The sequence below is a fragment of the Dromaius novaehollandiae genome, chromosome 2 (assembly GCF_036370855.1).
Source record: "Dromaius novaehollandiae isolate bDroNov1 chromosome 2, bDroNov1.hap1, whole genome shotgun sequence".
Classification (NCBI taxonomy): Eukaryota; Metazoa; Chordata; class Aves; order Casuariiformes; family Dromaiidae; genus Dromaius; species Dromaius novaehollandiae.
Genome location: NC_088099.1, coordinates 115,412,057 through 115,432,825, shown reverse-complemented (window position 1 = coordinate 115,432,825; position 20,769 = coordinate 115,412,057). Strand labels below are relative to the sequence as shown.

The 20,769-nt window shown below is 37.2% G+C and overlaps 1 protein-coding gene across 16 annotated transcripts in view; it reads left to right on the top strand.

Moving 5' to 3' along the window:
* PTPRM (protein tyrosine phosphatase receptor type M) overlaps window positions 1-20,769 on the top strand; it is a 482,698-nt gene that overhangs the window by 372,095 nt on the left and 89,834 nt on the right. For 10 of the 16 annotated variants that reach the window (XM_064507225.1, XM_064507224.1, XM_064507229.1 and 7 more), the window contains 3 exons: window positions 14,038-14,189; window positions 16,724-16,798; window positions 17,019-17,045. In XM_064507225.1, the coding sequence (XP_064363295.1) occupies window positions 14,038-14,189; window positions 16,724-16,798; window positions 17,019-17,045 (254 nt within the window). The remainder of the gene's footprint in view (window positions 1-14,037; window positions 14,190-16,723; window positions 16,799-17,018; window positions 17,046-20,769) is intronic. The other 6 variants (XM_064507227.1, XM_064507234.1, XM_064507236.1 and 3 more) reach the window with 2 other exon arrangements.

Sequence of the window (20,769 nt, the reverse complement as noted above, 5' to 3'; positions counted from 1 at the left end):
GTTTTCCTTGACACCTATTTTACCTCTTTTAGAAAGCCTTTGGTTTTAATGTGTGTTCAAATTTGCCAGAATTAGGAACAGAGGGATTTTAAATACATGTATTTGAAATGGTGGCACCTGAAGCCACCATGATATCAACTGTCCTTCCTGCAGTTGTGTAAAGAGCACCTGAAGTGGATTAGTCAACCTGCCTTTGCCATACAAGTCTCATATGAACATCTTCATCATGAGCCACTGAACATGGGACACAAGGTACACATGCCTGCTAAGAGAGGAGCAGGGGCAGGACAATGTCCTTCGCTGTTCAGAAGGGGGGAGGATGACAGTTTCTGGCAGCAGCCCCATTACTTCATGTGGGATGGGATTGGACTGAGGATACAGCTGCGTCTTAGGATGACCGAGTGGTGTCAGCCTCACAAGGTCTCGCCTGGACCATTTACTCCTGCAATCACGGCTTTGGGTTACCAAGCAGTCCAGCTGGTGCCACAGTTCCACTGCCAATTGCGTGGTGTTGCCGTGCCTTGGCTCTACTCAAATGGTGTACAAGCCGTGTGCAGCTGAAGAGCCGCCGCTTAGTGCCCTTCCTTCTCCATCGAGCGCAGAGCTCTGTTAGACCAGTGCAATGCTAAGAACACTACACTCAGGCTGCATCTTAAGGGCATCCCATTCTTACCACCCTAATGGCATGGCCCAATTTCAGCAATTCCTTAGGGAAACATGAGTCCTGATGTTTATTTCTCACATGACTGAGTATTTCTGTTCTGGGTTTTTAGTCAGTGACTTTTGGTGAGACAGATCTCTTTTTGGAGAAGATAGGGAAGACAGATTTCTATGAAAGGCTGGTTAAGAACATATGCAGTTGGGTATTTTGAGCCACTGAGGTTGAGCTTACAAAGAAGTGCTGAAGGACAGAAAATGGATTTGAGGAAATAATTGCATGAAAGGCACATGATGGAGATAGAGTAGAGAGAGTGTCGAAAAATTTTTCTATGAGTCTGTGAATGTTCACTACCAGCACTAGCAAGTATGTTGTACTGGCTGTTCCCTGTGCTGGAAGAGAGGCGAAAATCAGCTAATCAAGTGAGAAGTGTAAGACTGGCTGTGGCTCGAGGGTGAGAGGGAGCAAGGAACATTGTCTTGTGTAAAAGGCAAGATGCACAGGGAAGGCAAACGTATCTTCTACTGCAGGTGTTCCACAGGACCCAGGACAGGTTACTTATCTGTTTACCAGAACATGTGTACTGATACAAGGGAATTCTTCATCAGCAAAAAGCCTTTGACCACTTTTGACTCTTACTAGTGAGCAGCAAGCAATGATAAGTCATACCTGTTACACCTATCAAAACCTGTGCTCTAGGTTTTGCGTTACACCACTGCCTATATTTAAGTACCAAATATGCGGGAGGGAATTCCATTTGGAATATTTTGGAGAGCTTTAAACATTTTCTTTTGACTGTATTTTATGTTATTATACTGATAAAGCCAGATGCCTTAGTTTCTGTCCAATGAGAGAGAGATCTATGGAGAGATCTAAATACCTTGAGGGAAAAATATTCTCTATGTTTAAAACTGTCACAGTTACTATTACTTTCTATTAACCTGAGCCTCTGCAAGCCTAGAATCAACTGGTGAGCCTGCATAGAAAGCTGGAATCTGCTTCCTCCACTGGGAATTGGAAAACCAAATTTCTAACCCTATACTGAAAGCTCCAAGATATTTTACTTTTATATAGAAAACACCTGTCCTATACCCAGCTGGGCCTCAGGTAGTGATGTACCGTGGGTGTAGGGGTATATGGCTGTGGAAGGAACTGCTTACGTGGCAGATTCACTTTTAAAGAAGGACACCTGTTTGACAATGCTTAAGGAGTCTGGACTATCATAGCAAACCTCAAAGATGTGGGCTCGTGGGCAGAGAAGATGATGAAACACCACAAGTCCGTAATAGATGCATCTATCATATAGCTCTGTAATTCCTCACACCAAGAACACCTCTGAAAACATGGTGAAAATTTGGTGTGGGGAGAATGATCCCAGAACAAATTTGCATCAGTTTAACACCACCCCCTGTCTAGGTTTGTGAAAGCAAAGGAAATCTGGACACCTGCAGTGCATACCACCCGTAGGTGTTTGAGGCTGTACTTAAAACTGACAGCTACGGGATACGAAGGTGTTCTCTTTCATCATTAGCCAGCCTTTTCTACAATGATAATTAGTTTCAGGAAGAGAATTTCAAAATCTGTTGTGAATGTATTTCTGTGAAATGCTTTCATGTTTATGTTGTCTGGCACTAAACATCACACAACTACCCCCTTCTGAGTAGGTCTCAGTGTTGTCTGTTTATTTCTTTATTGAGCTTATATGATAATACTATGGGGAAAAGGAAGAAAAAATAAAGCTGTTGAGACAGCTTCCTTCTTGAGGAAGATTCTTGCAATGTCAAATGCAAAATATGTTTTTTAAACAAGATGTTATAAATATGGTATTCTTGTACCATGTGCACAATCTTAGTACTCATCCTGCATAATGCTATGAAGGAAATACATCTCTTTGTAAGCCTGATATGACATACACATTTTTCATTCCTCTCAATTGTTTCTTATATGTGTTATCTCTTAAAATGAAATTACAGATGTGTATTTATTTGCATACAAAAGAATCTAGGTATTTTTATTAGCTGTAGATAAGTAAGATGACATATATGCTAACAAAAGAGAAAGTCCAGGTTTCTTTGTAAATTTTCATATATTATTTTTTAATAGAGTTAGTGTGGAAAATGAAATTTGTTTTCGTGGGGAAAAAAATGGTCTCAATCAAAAGGAAAGGTCAGGTGTGGAATTTTCTTGTGAACATACATTTTAGAAAAGAATCTGTTCAGAAACTCCAAACACTTCATTTCAATAAAGTTAAAATACCATAGTAGAAAGCATGTAAAATAATACAGTATCATATTACATTTATATACAATAAATGTAGCAGAAATTAATGCAAATCCAACTCAATGAAAAATGGAAAATGGAACATTTCACCTTTACTAAAATGAAAACATACATATTATTAATACTACATTAGAAAATCAAAACATCATTTCATTTTTTTCATGGAAAATGGTCACATTGTCATGATGTAGGTCAATTTTAATAAAATTAGTTTTCCAGTGAAAAAACCTTATTGTTAAAAATATCAATACAAGCTTTATTCCTCAAATTAGAAAGGTGGTTTGGTACATGTTGTGTAAAAAGTGACAAAAAGAAAATAAATAACCAGAGAGAATCTATATCTAACATCATCTTCAATTATTTGTCTGTATGTGAGTTTCTCAGTATTAACCTGTGGTTAGACTGTGGACCTCACAAGGAGGACTTCCAAAGAAAAGACAGGGGGACAATTTAGGATTGTGTTCAAAGCTGTAATCCTTTGATTCCCTGTGGTTTGCAAAGTCTTATTACTGAAGCATTTAATGAGAATCATAGAATAATCTTGACTACCCTGTGGGTGAACATTTTTTGCTATTGTCTGATAGGAATTTCCTAAGTTGCGACTTGTGTCGGTTGTATCTTGTCCTTTCACTGTGCATGCTGAGTCTAGTTCTGTCTTCTCTATACCCTAACATTAGGTAGCTGAAAACAGCAATAAGGTCCCCTCTCAGCCTTCTCCAGGCTAAACAAACCCAGCTCTCAGTCTCTCCTCCACCAGGACTAGTCTGTCAAGAGAGAGAGACAGATTCAGTTCTCTGCTCAGTGAGGTAATATTTAAAAGCTCCTCTCCATTCCTGTAAGAGGGTCCTAATTGTCTGATTATACATGGTTCTTAATAGGGAGAACTCACTAAACCCTGCTTTCCAGAGAGTAATTCAAAACTGACTGGACAAGACGGTGTGGCTTACTGAGGAGGGCAGCCAGCTGAAAACAGACGTGCATGCTTGTCTGCTCCCAGGGCAAAGCCTATAGTGATATTTTCTGGCACATGCCACTCATTTCACCTTTCATCCCCTTTCCCTGACTTGGCTGCTTCCAGATATTACAGGTCCCTGCTTTCCACACCATAAGACCATTCACCTGTCCTTGTGCAGTGCAGGGTTAGTAGCAGTTAGCCAAGCAGGGCATCTTTCTCTCCATTGGATACACTCGCCTCTATCTTCTCCAAAGGGGCCAGTCAAGAGGGTGTCCACTTGTGCCATTTTTGCGCAGTCTGCAAATGCAGTTAATGTGTATTTTCTCCAGTTTATAACTTAACAGAAATGCAGGAATAGGCCTTCAAGCAAGTGCCAGAGCTCAGCCCTTCTCTACCCAAGTGCTCTGGCACTGAAAGATTATTATTTCCACATATGCTCGTCTGCTGGCCCAGGCACCCTCCCATCCTTTCTCTGCTGAAAAAACAACTTCCATTCAGGGTAGCCCATTGATGAATACTCTGGTCTGTCTCCCTTGACTTGGGGGCTGGTACTTTGCATCCCCCTGAGGAAGGTACGAAGCCCAAGGCTTCTGTTCCCCAAATGAAAGCTGGAACCAGATCTGGCGCATCAGAGGCCAATGGCAGCAGCAACAATCCCTCTGCAAAAGTGAGCTCTGCTCTGGTCTTTGAAAGACAGGGCCTCACTCTTCAGTGGGTTCTGCACCAGGAGTGGAGGGAAGGTGTTCATTTCTCCTTCCTTAGACAGTTCAGTTGAGTGGAACAGTAGATTTTGCTGCCTAATTTATTTTTTAAAGTAGTCAAGGTCATGGTCAAAATTAGATAATGATCAGTTTTGAAAAATATCCCTCTTCACATCTCATTAGTGTTTTATTTTCCTATTTTGGGTTGTTTTATTTACCTACTTAGTTAGTTATTTATAAGCATATGGGTAGATTTCTCCAAGGACCAAGACCAGGGACTGACTTGAGCCAGAAATAGCACAGCCAGAAGCTTTGCAAACATACAGTTCTGCCAGAACTTCTCAAATTCCTTTTTACTGTTGTAGTCCAGGGCCTTTCTTGAATAGCCTGTCAATCATACTAAAATGCATTGAGGTCTTCTTAGGTGGACAAACAAGAACTAAATGTGACCACAAAATTAATCTTCTGTGTAACCTAAGACAAGAATCAGCCCATTTTGAAATAAATGTTGTTATGCTAATGTGATATACCACATAGCTCCAGTCTGTACTCTTTCTGAGAGTCGGTCAGTCACTAATGTTCCCACTCAGTACTGCATTAACAATTAAATAAAAGTTGTCGAAGTGTGAGGCCTCTTTTGACCTCAGATGTTCTTGGATTTAATTCTATAACCCTCACTTACAGAAGTGTAGATAGCCTGTTGTAGGAGTTCATGCAACAGAAGTTAAGAAACAAATGAACAGTTTTTAATTTTGGCACTATAAATGAATCACAAACATGTGTTGAGTACCAGAGAAAGAACCCTTAGGAGAAAGAATAGATGATCTGGCTGTATGTCTGTAACTGTAGTTGTCCATTATTTTTCCACTCTTTTCCTTTTCTTTTCCCATTCCCCTCCATATTTTCTTTCTCCTGATTCATCATGTCTTAAGTCATGCCACATCTTACCTGTGAGCTCCCACTAATATTTTGAAAATTGGATGTAGCCAAGTAATTTTTTCTTTATACTTTGATCTCATGTGATGCTAATGAACTAATAACAAGAAAGTGTGAAAAGATCACAGAATCACAGAATGGTTGAGGTTGGAAGGGACCTCTGGAGATCACCTAGTCCAACCCCCCTGCTCAAGCAGGGTCACTTAGAGCATGTTCCCTAGGATTGTGTCCAGATGGCTTTTGAATATCTCCAAGGAAGGAGACTCCACAAGCTCTCTGGGCAACCAGTGCTGAGTGACCCTCACAATAAAGAATTCTTATAACTCTGTAAGTTAAATGAATCCCCACTTTTTGTTCGTCTTCCTTCTCCCCTCCTTTCTGCTCACTCCTGCTCTCTTGTGTGGCCTCAGAATACTAATTTAGGTGTTACTAAAATATTTCTGTGTCACTGTAGCATATGGGGAAAAATGAAACACTATTGTATCACAAACATTGTATTCAAAATTCTGATGGCATCTTTTGATTTTGAAGTTGATTTTTTAAGTTGATTCTTCTGTTTTTGTCAAAGAAAGCAAGAAAGAGCATGATAACAATGAAATGAATAATATTCGCACTTTCTTTGACACAAGAAATTGATAAAGAAAGCAAAGAGAAAGCACCTAAAATAGCGTAATAAACCACCCCTTTGTAAAGTCAGGTAGAAGGGCTTATGCACCAAGGGCTATAGTCAAACATTCACAATCTCTGCCAGGGCCTTCCGTAATGATGTAGCTTTGCTTTGTTGTAATGTCAATACAAAAAATATGTTGGACTTTTTAGGAAAAAGAATATTTTCATAATCTAATAAGGGCTTACATACTAAGAGATCCTAAGCAAGAAACAACATCATTCAGCTGGATCCTGCCTATCTTTTTTCTTTTTTAATTTTCTTGACAATTACTTTCCCTGTGGTTGTCTTCAGAAATGATGATTTCCCGAAGTGGGGAAAACTTGTAAAGCATTTTAGAAACTGTTCACTAGTTCTTGCTGCAAAATGTAGTGCCTTTAAGAATATTTCTCCTAACTTTATTTCCTGTCTGATAGAGTATTGACAGTACACAGTTTAATGTCACTTTGAAATTACATTTTTGAGCACATTACATTTAAATGTAAAGTGTGTAAATGTGAAATTGAACAACATAAGTTTGCTGTGAGCAGAACTTCACTATCACTGCTATCATATTATTTTTATTTTGCTTCTTCACTTGATTTCAATTGCTTCATATTGCTTCTGTTTTGCATCTATTCAGGGGAGATGGAAGGGGGTCTTTGTAAAGAAATATCAAGCAGAATAAAAATATTTATTACTTAAAATGAGAGTTATTGAATAATGGTTAAAAATCTTTAGCATTTTGCTTGAATTGGATTAGATATTCAGGTTTCTAAAACTTTTTTTTTTTCTAAGAGGACCTTCTAACAATTAAAAGTAGTCTAAAGAATATAGATGAGGTTCAGGGTATGCCCTGACCTGAATGGTTATTCTCAAAGTAGAAAGTAAAATTTTGTTTCTTAATGCGGAGTAGAATTACGCCCAAAGTTAGCAATGTGTATTCAAAAACAGAGGTGGTAGACTAAATATGAACTCCAGCTTAGACATGTAATTCTCATAATTTTTGCAAAGTGTGTTTTTATCTCTGCCTTAGAGGAACTGTTAATAAAGACGGGAGAGCAATCATGGTTATTAACAAGGATCATTTTGTCTTTAAAGCAAAAATAATTGCAACATAACAAATAAAATATAAAAATACAATAAACAGCAACCGAGTTAGTTGCATTAGCAGTCTTTCTTATATGCTTCTTGTGGAGAGCTTTTATTAAATGACATCTTCAGACTGAGTATCCCTGAGTCACTGGTGTTCTTTAGGCGATTTGAGATTAGAGTATTTTCCCAAAAGGAATTATGAGGTGTGTTTTTTCAACATATCATGGACAGCCAAAATAGATGAGTGAAGTAATTAATTTCTGGGTTAAGTAATCCTGCTTGGTATATCGTAAGTAGCATAAACAATGAATGAACAGTGCAAAAAGGTGGCTAATTCTCAGCCTTAGGAAAGCAAATGAAGTATTTACATTCTGTTTCTTACATAATCTCCTCAGGCAGTTGCCTCGAGATTGGCAAATCTCAATCTTAATCAAAATTGCGTCAAATTTTGGGTTAATAGTCTAGGTCTAATATCATGTCTGTGACAGTGACAAGTGACAGACCCTTAAAAGAATATGGGAACAGAGCAATGATGGGTAATGCATTCTCTGGATATCCACTCAGCCCTTAATAAATTTTTCTTTTACGCATTTTTATGTTTGGTATCTCTAGTGTCCTGTGGCAATGTGTTCCATAATTTGTTTGTGTCATGTGAAAGTATGCTTTTTATTTTTTAAAATTCTGTATGTATAGAGATACCTTCTGGTTCTCACACCGTTCAGAAATAGTGATTATTTTTTCATTGCTCATTTTCTCCAGGCCTTTCATGATTTTTTATACCCTAATTGTAGTCCCACTTCAACCGTCTCTTTTCTAAACTGAGGAGTCCTTATCTATGTACTCTCTCTTCTGGTAGGATCCGTTCCTTTGATCTTCCCATCACCTCTCTGTATATCTTTTCAAGTTCTAGGAAATCCTTCTTGGGATAGGCATATGACAGAACTGCAGTGTTCAAAGTTTGGGAGCACCATGAACAGTTGCATAGTGATGCTTTCTATTTTGTTCTCTATTCCTTACCTAATAATTTCTAACAATATTTGCCGTACTGACTACACATAGCCTTAAACTGTTGTTTTCAGAGAAGCTATGACTATCGGATTGCTTTCTTGTGTTGTTACAGTCTCACTTAGACCCACCATTGTGTATGTATAGTTAGGATTATTTTTTCCCATATGCATTACTTCACATCTGTCAACACTGAATTTTATCTTTGGTGAGTATCAGGTCACTCTACCTCATAAGATCCATTTGCAACTTCCCAACTTCCTTTTTAATTTTTACTACCACTTAAAAATTATGTCTTATCTGAAAACATTGTGAGCCCACCGTTCATCTCTTTTCTAGATCGTTTGTGTAAATGGTGAACGGTACAAATCCAATGTGCATTCTTGGGGATACCCACTAGCATTGAATCTCTGCTGTGAAAAATGGCCATTTAGTTCTTTGTATTGCATCTTTTTAGCCAGTTATTGATTTATCAAAGGATCTTGCATTAAATTCCCCAATTCCTTTCTTTATCAGAATCAATTACCTAACCTGTCCACAAATAGAGCAGAAAAACTTGAAACAATCTGTATTTAAGAAGAAGCTATTTTATTTTAAGTTACAGTGTAAGTTCATTAGGTCGCTGAAATAATTAAAACAAAAAAAATCAGCACAATTCTTTTAGCAATGCTGTTACAAATTCCATCACACCTTGCTTATTGGCATCCTAGTGATAGTGGTGTGTTGCTGGAGATATGGAAAGTAGCAACTTTTCCTTCCCCTTTCTTTGCTTGAGAGGAAATGAGGCATACTGAGATAAAATGGGAATACCTTTGAATTTGAAAGTAGGAAGTGCTTTTGCTTGATTCAAAGAAATGCGTTTTTCTCACTTTCCCTAAACTAAGATAGAAGGCACATTTCTTTCAGAGCTGGAGTTTGTTCCAGTTTTCAGCCCCAGTCACCCTTTAGGGCTTTTTTTCTTTTTACTGTTGTTATATTTATTTATTTATGGTAGTGGCCCATTGTGCCTAGTGCTTTACAAGCACAGAGGGAAAAGGCAATCCAGGTCACAAAGAGCTTGTTATTGAATGTGAATAGGAGAGAGAAAACGGATAAAGGTAGATGGACAGAGAATGAACCAGAGGATGGTAATGTAGCAGCATCTTAACAGTCATCAAAAAGGTTTCTTGGCGGGCTTGGGGGAGACACCACAAAGAAGGAGGATTTTGAGAAAGATTCTGAGTTAAGTTTGTAGGAGTTTTGTAGAAAGATCCCTTCACCTGGAAAGCACTGTATAGGAGAAAATGCAGCATTTGCATTTCATGGTGGTTATTAAAATGGGAACAGACTGTGATGAATTTAAGAAAGGAAGAAATATAGCCCTAGCTTATTATCTTCTTAGGCTGGTTTTAGTACTATCAGGAACTGAACAGAGTAAAGAATACCCTAAATCCCACACACAGTTTTGGGGGGAGTCTTTATGGTCATCTGCTTTACATTTTACCATATTTTTACCATTGTACCAGATCACTTTTCACAATTTCTTATGCCGTAAAATAGCAACAATTCCTCACTTGTCTTGAGATTGCTGTTCTGAATATAAGGTCTTTTTTGAGACTTGTGTAGTATTTTCTCTTTCCTCATGGTACCACTGTTTGTGTAGTTAGCTTGTCATTTTTGCTTTCCTTACATAAAGAATTGCATCCCAGATGATCATCATGGGAGCTTCCATCTGTTTTGTTTTCCCCTTTGCTTGTAACACTCTTTTCCTTTAAGAAGGAGGAAGCATCAGTTAGTAGATATGAGGTGTCTTTGCTCTGAGTGAAGATGATCAGATATTTAAGTCTTTTTTTTCCGCATTTACCTCAAATCTGAGAGCATGAGTGGTGATGGCGATGTGAAGCACCATGGTTTTATATGTTTCTTAAATCTTGAATAGCTTAGAGCCTCTCGGGGTTTGAGAGATCCAAGGAATGGAGGAGTTGCAGAGACTCTCGCACTAAGCAGTATCTGAAAATTAGGGATGTAGAAACTGTTATATTCAGCTAAAGTTTACTTGGCTAGGTCCAGTGGGTGTTTTTGTTCACAGTACAAAAGTGTGGCTGGTATCTTTCTCTTCCCGTAACAGTTGTTTCAGATTTGAAGTTTTCCCACAAGACCTATTTCCAGAATTAGATTCAGATTGAGAAGTGTTGTACAGTTGTTACTGTCATAAAAAGCAATCTGCTCTAGCTCGATTATGGGATAAAAACCAAAAATGAAGGAAATGAGAAAATGTTAGTGCAACTTCTTTAAGAAAATTTCCTGGCCTGTTATGAAATCTGTGCTTCCTGTTGTTCGTATAGTAAGCATGGCATGGCTGGCTTTCCTGTGAAAGGGTACAAATAGCACTGTAAAATAAAGGACATTCCCTGTAACAACAGATGCCTGAGATGCTCCTGCAGAACATGTCCTGTTTTGTAATCCCACTGGAAGGCTGGAATCATATGTTTCACCATATTGTGGATTTGCAGATATGGATCAGTATCATTATAATGATGCTCAGAGCAATTCTCCTAGTAACTTTTCTTGAAAAAGCTTTTGAGGAAGAGTTGTTACCTATTTGCTAGTACACTATTCAAACACAAAATCTTGGAGAAAGTGCTTGTGAACTTGACAGCATTTGTGGATAGAGATAGTATTCGCAGGTCCACTGATGGGGAAAGGAATATACTATATTCCTTTATATACACTATACTCTAAAATCAGGATGCTGCAGTATAATGAGGAGCATAAGGTATCCAGATAGATTGATAACTGGTAAAGGAGAAGGTGCTGACTGTGACCTGAAGATGGAGATCAGTCATTGCAACAGGTACGTTGCAGTACCAGTGTGGAACTGGAGAGAGAGGGAAGTCTCGTGAGGAAATGCTGCTTCTCCATGTTCCTGAAGTGTTGCTTTGCTGCTGAATTATCTTGGAGTATTTTCCTTTGGCCTGCACAGCTGTGAAATAAAAAGAAGTACTATTTTTGGCTTATGGATGAAGCTTCAGTGATCACTCTGTGGCTGCTGTCATTGCCAGTGTTCAGGCTCTGAATTCACAACCCAGCCAACTAGGTGGAAATTGCACAGTGGCTGACAACTGAGGGCTAAGGAGGATCAAGAGAAGAGGAGCCATGCATGACTTGGTCTATGCCTTCGAAGCTAGGAGTGTGGGGAGGAAAAAATACATCATTTTCATGTTACCAGTTTGATAAGCCTGTCCTTTTAAAGGACTTCCATTAGATTGTTCCTGCATTAGGAGATATGTCTCAAAATACATGCACCTCAGATTACTACTGCTTTAAATAATATATTGTTCTATCATTATGATTAGGGATGAAGGAGCAGGGGAGACTGGAGGATGTAAAGGTACAAATGTTTTGTTTTAGTTACAGTACTTGGTGAATTTTACTGTCTGATATTCAAGAGCTCAGACTAGATCATCTAATGGTCCCTTCTGGCTTTATACACTAGGAAGTAATGAAGCATCAGTTTTGTTATCAAGTCTAAAATGTAAACCAGTTTTACTTCAGAAACAAAACCTTTGTTTAGTATAGATTATTTTTGCTGTCTACCAAAGATAAAAAGAATGACAAAATCATTGGTTAAACTTCATCTACAGGAAGGATGTGACATGTTGTTGTTTATTATCTTAACAAAAATCTTATATACTTTCTTAGCTGTACAGTAATATTATCAATGGTAAATTTGGAAATCCCTAATAATGAGCATTTATGGATGAGGTTTTCTAAAAACACCTAAATGTTTAATGTAGGACAGAGTCCCCCAGTCAGAAGCAATTGCCATCCAGTAAGTGGTATTAACTGACCATAAAGGCTCTTGTTCCCTTTATCAGTTGCAATGTAAAGTGTATGCATGGTGGCTCAAGCTAACAAACACCGGTGACTTGAGCTGGGAGCAGTTACTGTGACAGGTTGTTAAGGCAGAGTAATTCAGCTGCTTACAGTCATGTGGACATGCCCTCATGAGCAGAGTTGCAATCCAGCAGTTCACTGAGGGCCACATGTGACCCTTAATACCTCTTTGTGCACTGACCTGATACCATGCCCCACACTTATTACTACTTCTATTCATAAAAAGAGTTTAATATCAAAGGCCTTTAGAGCTTTAGTCGTGGACTAAGATGCAGCTGAGCTCAGTACTATGTAGATAGAGAACACAACCAGAAGTCCTTCACAAATAGCTTATTATTTAAATGTAAGATAAGAGGCAACAGGTAGATAGATGGGGAGCGCAAGGAGACTTTGAGCCAATACTGCTCAGCAGAGTAGGCAGTACTTTGGCAAGCATGTCTGTAGGCAGTTGTTTCAGGGAGTATTGGGAGCTATCTGTAGAGATATTTGCAGGAAGCTTTTCCCATGCACTACTGACAGCACGAGGGGAAGCACACTTGTGCTTGTTTGAAAATCTAAGCACACATGCTCATTTGAAAATCTAATGGCAGCTGGTATCAAATTGTTTGATCAGTGATGGGAATCATTTTCTTCTTACTGAATGAGAGTTAAGAAAGAGAAAGGTATTGAAAGTTAGCACAAGTTGGTTACGCTTGATGCAGTAGGAAAAGAACAAATGGAAGGAAGCATAGATGAGATAACAAGCTTCTCTAAGTTTTGTTTGAAGATTTATGAAAGACCTTTCTGCATGAATATGAGCAGGTTCATTACGTTTTTCACAGAGAAAAGGGTATTGAATTAACTGAGATATGAGATGATGAAAGTCCGTGGCACACTTATTTCTGTGCAAAAGCCATACATTAAAGATGTTATGCAGAGGGAATCTGGAAAACTTAGATGAAGGCTGTAGGCAAGGACTTAGAGAAAGGCTTAGTCTGAGACAGAGTTGCAAGCCAGGGAAAGAATTAAAATGGTCATGGAACCTAGTACTTGTCAGAAGTCATGGATGTCCCACCGGTCTTGAAGGAAAAATCAAGAGCTCTGTCTTGGACATGTTATTTTGAGATGGTAGCTAAGCACGATTAGATGTGGGGGAGACAGAGTGAGATTTTAGTTTAGGCAGAAAGAGACAGGTCTGGAGCGGAAAGGTATATGTGTCCAGAGCAGTCCTATAGCTTTGTAAATCCCTATTATAGTAAGAGCCTCAGAATCAAGATCTTGTCTCTGACATTTAGACCACTCAAGCTGAGTAGCAACTGAACTCTTGTGACTAACCCCACTGAAATCAAGACAGTGACAGAAAATAGTCTGTAAATGCAAACCAATTTAAAGTGTCACATGATTGTACAATGTGTCTAGAGATCAAGCATGTAGTATATAGTATGATGTAAACCAATTAACTATATTTGCTGACTAAATGAAATGGCTCGAAACAGTTTTATACATGTGAAGTGAAAATTGTTACCGATTTGTCAGTTGCAGTGAAATCTTGTCTCCTATCGTTTTTATTAAAGTATTTAATCAAGTTTAGTCTCTGATACAGTAGCTCACAGCACCTTAGCATACAAGTATTTCCATTTAATTCAGTGGTGGTCCCCAAGGATTAAGGTGCTGTTCAACGCAAGTCAGGGCATTGGCAACTGCCCCTCATTATCAGCTGTTGTTTAGTGACATGAGTGTGAAATCAATTGATTTTTCTGGAAAGCAGGAGTAATTGTAAATACGTTACTTAATAATACAGCTACAAGCTATAATGCTCATCTAAACAATGTGAAGGCTATCTCTGCTCACTGAGTTTTTTTTTGTTGTTGTTGTTTTGCTCTCATCTCAACATTCATTTCTTAAGAAAATTGGCTAAAAAGCGGAAAGAGACATTGAGTAGTACACGGCAGGAAATGACAGTGATGGTGAATTCAATGGATAAAAGCTACACTGAGCAAGGCACCAACTGTGACGAAGCTTTCTCTTTCATGGACACGCACAATCTAAATGGGAGATGTAAGTTTTTTTCTTTTCTTTTCTTTTTTCTTTTCTTTTGTAAGGTGGAAGGAGGGTGTAAATGTTTTTTAAAATATTCTTCATTACTCAGTCATGGAAAATCCATGGGACCCAGAGTCTCCCACTGTGCAGTACGTTACAGTGTATATTCTAATGAGCAAGACTGTCAGACATCAAGAATAGACTTCTTTAAAAATAATAAGGATAATTGAGCTTTTTTCTGTCTGTCCTTTTCTTTTGTAGAAGAGCAAAGACATTACTGGAACAGCTGTAGTTTTACCTTTCCCCAATTTCTATTATGTTAAAAATTTTATATCTCTCATGCTGTCCCAAGTCCTTCAGCTGCTTCCCCTGATCACTTCCTCTTTTTTTGCAGGCAAAATTTTTTTTTGAATGTCATAACTTAATAATGGTGATCTGATTGTCTTATTATTTCCAATTCTAGATGGTGCTCTTTCTCTTGCTTGTGCAAAGCAAGAACTCAGTAGAATTATCCAGTCTGAAATTTTCATAAGAGATACTATAATATACTGGGTCTTTTTGGCTTTATCCTGGAAACAAATAAAATTTGGGATATAAAATTTCTGCTATTAGAATGAGTCAAGGACTTGGTCCCGTCTAGAGGTTAGCACTGAGCATTGACTAGGACTACAGTATTTTTTATGATTGCTAAAAACAAAAAAAGAATGAATATGTTCACACAACATTTTTAGTTTTTGTAATTCTTAACAAATCACAGTTTTTCTTGGATACCAGTTTTTGAAGAGCCTCAGAATTCATGAAAGATTGAATTTTGTTTCAAGTACTAACAGAATGCAAGGCCCAATTCCCACTCTTTAATAATATGCTTAAGAACTTATCTTTAAAGAGCTCAATTGTACAAACACTTTCTGTGAGGTTTATACAATGAGACTTCCCTTAACAGCATTAGGCTGAGAATTTGTAAATGATAATTTGCATTTGAGTCACTTTCAAACTTGCTTTGAAATAGATCTTTCAAAATCTGACTTGCCTTTCTGGTGAGAGTATCCCATTGCAGTAAATGAGGTAGCTTAGTTTATGAGGAGATCTAGAGGTCTGACTTCATCTTCAGTCATCATGATATAGTTTTCCAAGGGTGTTATTGAATGGTCACAGCAACCAAAGTGGCTTCAGTGAGTTCCTGGGGCCACATCCTCTTTTCATGTAAACCACTTTAAAACAACTTGAAATTAATTGGCATTGCAAACATTTATACCAGTTGAGGACTAGAACCTTTAATTCAGACTTTCCACGATAAATATAGCCATCAAAAGAATCAGGTTGACAGTCTTTAGGAATAATCTTTGCATAAGACCTTATTCTCAAGAGATTCCTATCTCCTATTATATTCTTGTAATTCTCCTATTATATATCTCCTATTATTATATTGATCGTCCTGGTCACATTCTGCATCTAGCCAGTTTTATTAGCTGCAGCAGCCCTTCCCTCAGCCAGTCTCTGCATTTGTATCCAAAAGGAACACCGCTCTGCCCTTTCCATCTAGTGATTCAGCAGACCTAGTCAAAGGAAAGATATATTCACCTATCGGTTAAGTAACTGCCAGCATCATTTAGAACAGTTTTGACATAGTTCTGTCTTACAAGGGACTGGCAACTGAATGCCCTAGAAGATAAATGAAGAAAAAGAGGAATCAAAGCCAGTGCGAGTAATCTTAGACCTACCCGTCCAGCAGATCATGTCATCTTTTTTCTTTTTTTACCTGTTAGTCTGTTTATTGGTATCCAGAATATCCTTACACTGACTGATCTGAGTTTGAGCTGTATAGATAATCAAACCTACAGCAACTAGGGTTGAATTTGCAATAAGCTTTGCTTAAAAGCCTTTAATCACTCTTTGGCTGAACATCCTCTAATACTTTGTGATTAGCTCTCTCTCACCTGCTGAAAGTATCTGTGCTTATAAGGGTAATTCATGTGATCTGTGTATACCAAGGAACTAATTGAGCTTAATTTGTTTCATTGTGCTTTTCCGTAGCTTTTACAAATGGTTAAAACATTAAATACCAAAGCTAGCATTGGTCTACGTATCACTGCCTGAAAACTGTTGTTAAACAAAGAATAATACGCAGGGAATAATAGTATCTGTCTGAACAAATCAAAAAACAGTAGAAGAAAAATGAACTACAGTAAAATATTTGCATACAGTATTTGCAGTATTATTAGGTAAATTTACTAATGATCTGTCGAAAGCACCTGTTGTCATCGTGATGTCTTTATTTAGGGATCAGTATTCAGTCTAATCTTGTGGTTTAAGAAATATTTGTCATCGCTGATCAAAATGCTGTATCGGATGACATTTCTTTTCAGGGAGCTGATCAAATTCACTGAGCCATTTTCTTCACTAGAGGCACCTAGTTTTCCCTAGGTCTTGACAGTGCAGCAAACACAACAGAACAGGCTGGAAACCAAGCCAATCACATACGCCTGTGTCACCCAGCTTAAACAGCCGCATATCACTTCACTGCCTCTAACTAGCTTTGTTTCTCTTTACAGCTGTATCTTCACCATCTTCCTTTACAATGAAAACTAACACATTGAGCACAACAGTGCCTAATTCTTATTACCCAGGTAACCAATTTTTTTGTCTTGGTTGCATCCCTGTATAGACCTTTTTTATAATAAAAGCATATAAATCTGGGTTTCAATGCACCCTGTCATAGATATTTAATACGTATAACCAGTTACTTACAGTAGCTTTCTGCAAGAAAACTGGGGAACATTTATCAATCATTTACTGTTCTCTCTCTTTTTACCTTTCCTGCATTGACCTGCTTATGATGTATGACAGATCCATTTGTGCCAACTGCAATTTTAGGTGAGAACATTTCCCTTTATTTGCTGAAGTAATTTAGAAAGTCACAGTTCTCAGGGTACAGACAATAGTATGCAAAAAGCTGTGGTTTTATGCTTAAGGGAGGGTAGGCTTGTGTACAGTGAGAATGCCAAGGACAGTTATCAAACTTGATTTCTACTGTCAGAGTGCAAGTCAGGGGAGAAAAAAGAGGAATAATTTTAACAAGTGGTTTTGTAGGGAAATGTTTATGCATGTATTTGGAGTGACACAAAAGAATTTGATTACCCTAGCAATTGAAATAGTTTTCCTCATTTTTTCCCCATTTTATCTCAGAACTGAAGATGTCAATTCTTAAAAATAACATTTCCTAATTAGACTATTCATGATACAAAAAATCAGTCAAAGTTTTGGCCATCTACCAGCTATCATTTCTTCTCACATTACCGCACAGTTCCTGACATGCTTGTCAAAGTGAAGTTTCAGAGGAGAAATGGCGTTTTGAACAGCAAAATAACATGACACTTATAGTCATGTGGTTTAATGGTTTCTTATGGTTTATTATGCGTCAGGTGTCATAGGAATGAAATAAAATGGTAGAGCTATAGGTTAAAAACATACACAGTTAAAGTATAAAGCATTTCCACTGGGAATTTAGGAAAACCTTCTGTTGTGCAATATCAAAAAGAGAGGGATCCCAGCACCATGACAATAAAATAAGCATGAGGCACTATTGCATTTTTTCAGTGCCTAAGTAACTCAAACAGCATTGTGGCTTGTATTTATTTACACCTCCTTCTCATCCTAACTTTAAATTAAACAGGGATATTTTAGAAACAAAAAAAAAAAAAAAGCACTGTAGCAAGAATTCAAACTCCAATGTTAAAGCCTGTATATTTACTCTTTTTACAATGATTGATATCTTTACATGTATTTTTCATTCTTCTCCTTTTTCTTCAAATCACTGTATAAATATAAGACATCTGAACTGATTCCTAGCTTTAAACTAGTTAAAAGGACTTAAAAGTAAAGTGAAGCATATAAGAACTAGAAATTTAGGAAGGTGATTTTTTGCAAACTTGTTATGTTGAAAGAATAATTAGCAAAGTGTATTTCAGTATGATAACTTTAAGATTCAGTATGATAACGTTAAGAAGGAACCTGTTCATTTTTCTACATTATGTAATGAGAGAAGGTAATGGTAGTGACTGTAACAATGTAATAATCTGCATGCAAATGAAATTTGCAGTGCCTTTTAACTGCCTGAGATGTTAGATATTTTTGTGTGTGTGCTTTAGCATTCATTCAGCGCTTCATCCAGTAGATGTTCTTTCCGACCTTGTGGGTGGGCAAGGAGATAAGTACTATTATCAGGAGAAAAACTTTGAGATTTCACATTTGGATTATTAGTGTTAGTTATTGATTTCTCAGATTTTTTTTCGGTCCTTTGCTATACAGTAATGGTGCTAAAACTTTTTGTTCATTTTTCTTTCACAAAAAATAATCTCCAAGCAAACAGTTCAGATATCAGTCAAAAATACACACTGGAAATCTCCTTTACTAAGTCTGTAAGATCTTGAATTAGCTAGATGTGTACTTTATGGTCTAATACAGCAACATGTGCTTACTCATCTCAGAAAATCTTTCAGTTATTTCATTGTAGAAAAGAAATATTTTTGTTAGCTTACATGTTAAAAGTTTAGTATCCTCTTATGACTACTGTTCCATTGAGACAGAGTTTATTTCCCAAAAGGTGTTCATGATTATTTGTATAGGACTAGTGCTCCATCTGAGATTAATCAAATCAGCTCTGCTTGAGTCAGTAAAGGCATATAGCTTTTAACAAAAAAAAAAATCTTTTTCTATTATTTACATGCTAGATTTTAATTGCAATTAATATCTGCTCTTGCTGTCTTTGAATGCCCAGTGAAGTTTTTTTAGGCTGCAGCGTCAAGCCTGTAGTCAGAACCAAATAAACCTTCCATTGCAACCTCCTGGGAAGGGAACAGGTCTGGTGAATGGTTGAGTTTAGTTTTTGAGAACAGGGACTACTAGAAAGGCCACAATATACTTACCGTTTCCAAAATTTGATACAGCAAGATCTCTGGAATATTCATGCAAATTAGGAAATTCTTAGGCAATTGAAAAGAATGACTGATCAGTAATAGCAAACTCTTTAAATGATGCAAGGGGCAACAGTCTGACCCCTCAATTTCAGGTATGTGGATATGCTCATTTACTTGAAGGAAAACTTTCATGGTTAGCCTAATAACCTAAGTGAAAACTGGGAGCTAAACAAATGCTTTACATAATAGCAGCTTAATTTGTAGTTGCTGAGCATCAATGTAGGTCATGTTTGTCTAGTATCATTTCTGAAATTGGAAACAAAAGTTTCCTAGCCCAGATAGATAAGATACTGAGCTGGATTTGCAGATATCTTCCATGCCATAAATTCATATAACTGGAAAATAAATGTGTTATTTAACAAACATTGTAGAAATTATGGGAATCAATAGGTAGAGAGTAGAATAACTGCAGGATTTAACTACCAATTTTGTAGCACAAGTCCCTGATATCTCATAACTTTGCATTCATAATAGTTACTAACAGCTTGTGAAAAAAAAACACCACATTTTCTAACCTGCTTCTGAAATTGAAGTAAACCACACAAAAATCATGATCAACTTCCTACACTTTTTTTGTCTTTTGTGTCTTAGCCACCTTGTAGTTTTCAGGTGCCATTTCAACAGCAACATACTGTACCTACACTTGTATACCACTTTTCATGCCATGCATCACAAGGTGCTTCACAGTACAGTTTTATCACACGTTAGACAAAAGATGTCAAATTTAATGACTAAATGGTGAAGTCTGGTTCCTTGTGGATTGGATCAGGTTAGTAAGCCAGCAGGAAAAGTAGTGAAATGGCCATACGCATACCCATAAATTGCTATCTGTTGGTTTTGGTTTAGATCTAAGTGCACAGTTCATGTTGACTGTATGCCCACTGAGGACTAGATTTGAGAAATCTCTGTATCTCTGTCAACTGAAAGAACCTGAAATTGTTCTTGAAATATCACCCATTGAGCTTTGTGGCCTCAACACCAATTTCCAGTGGTATAACTAAGATCAGAATCTCACCTTTAATGAGGTGTGGTAGCAGTTTTGGTGTGTGCATGAGAATCTTGGACTTTTTTATACAGCTAATTTGGGGAACTTTTGGCTGTGATATATTAAATTTATAAAAGTGGAAATATTATTTTAGTGTTCCCCTTTCATACAACATATTTTACAAACTAATCATTTTTTATAAAGATATTACTTTTGTGAAACACTTGCTATGGTTAGTGTGCAGCCACTGAAGAGCAGTTTGACCAAGTCAAAGCACTACATTTGCAATATCAATGAAAAATCAAAAACTTTTTGAGATATCTAAAATTATTATTTAGGGAAAAAGAAAAATATTTATGATGATACTTGAACCTCAGAATTTGGGTTGTTTTTCCTCTTGTCAAGTCTAAACAAATAAAAAATTCCAGCTAAAGAGCAAGAAAGTGATATTGCTTCCTTAGATAGAGTGCATTTTCACATTTATCTATTGCTGAGAATGAGTTTTAATCTCAATTAAATCTGCGTGAATTAACTCACAATAAGATAACTTGGTTGCAGTAGATTTAATTTAATTTATACTGTGAAATTGAGATCAGGATCTGACTCATTTAGAAAATCACATTGTAAAAGCTAAACT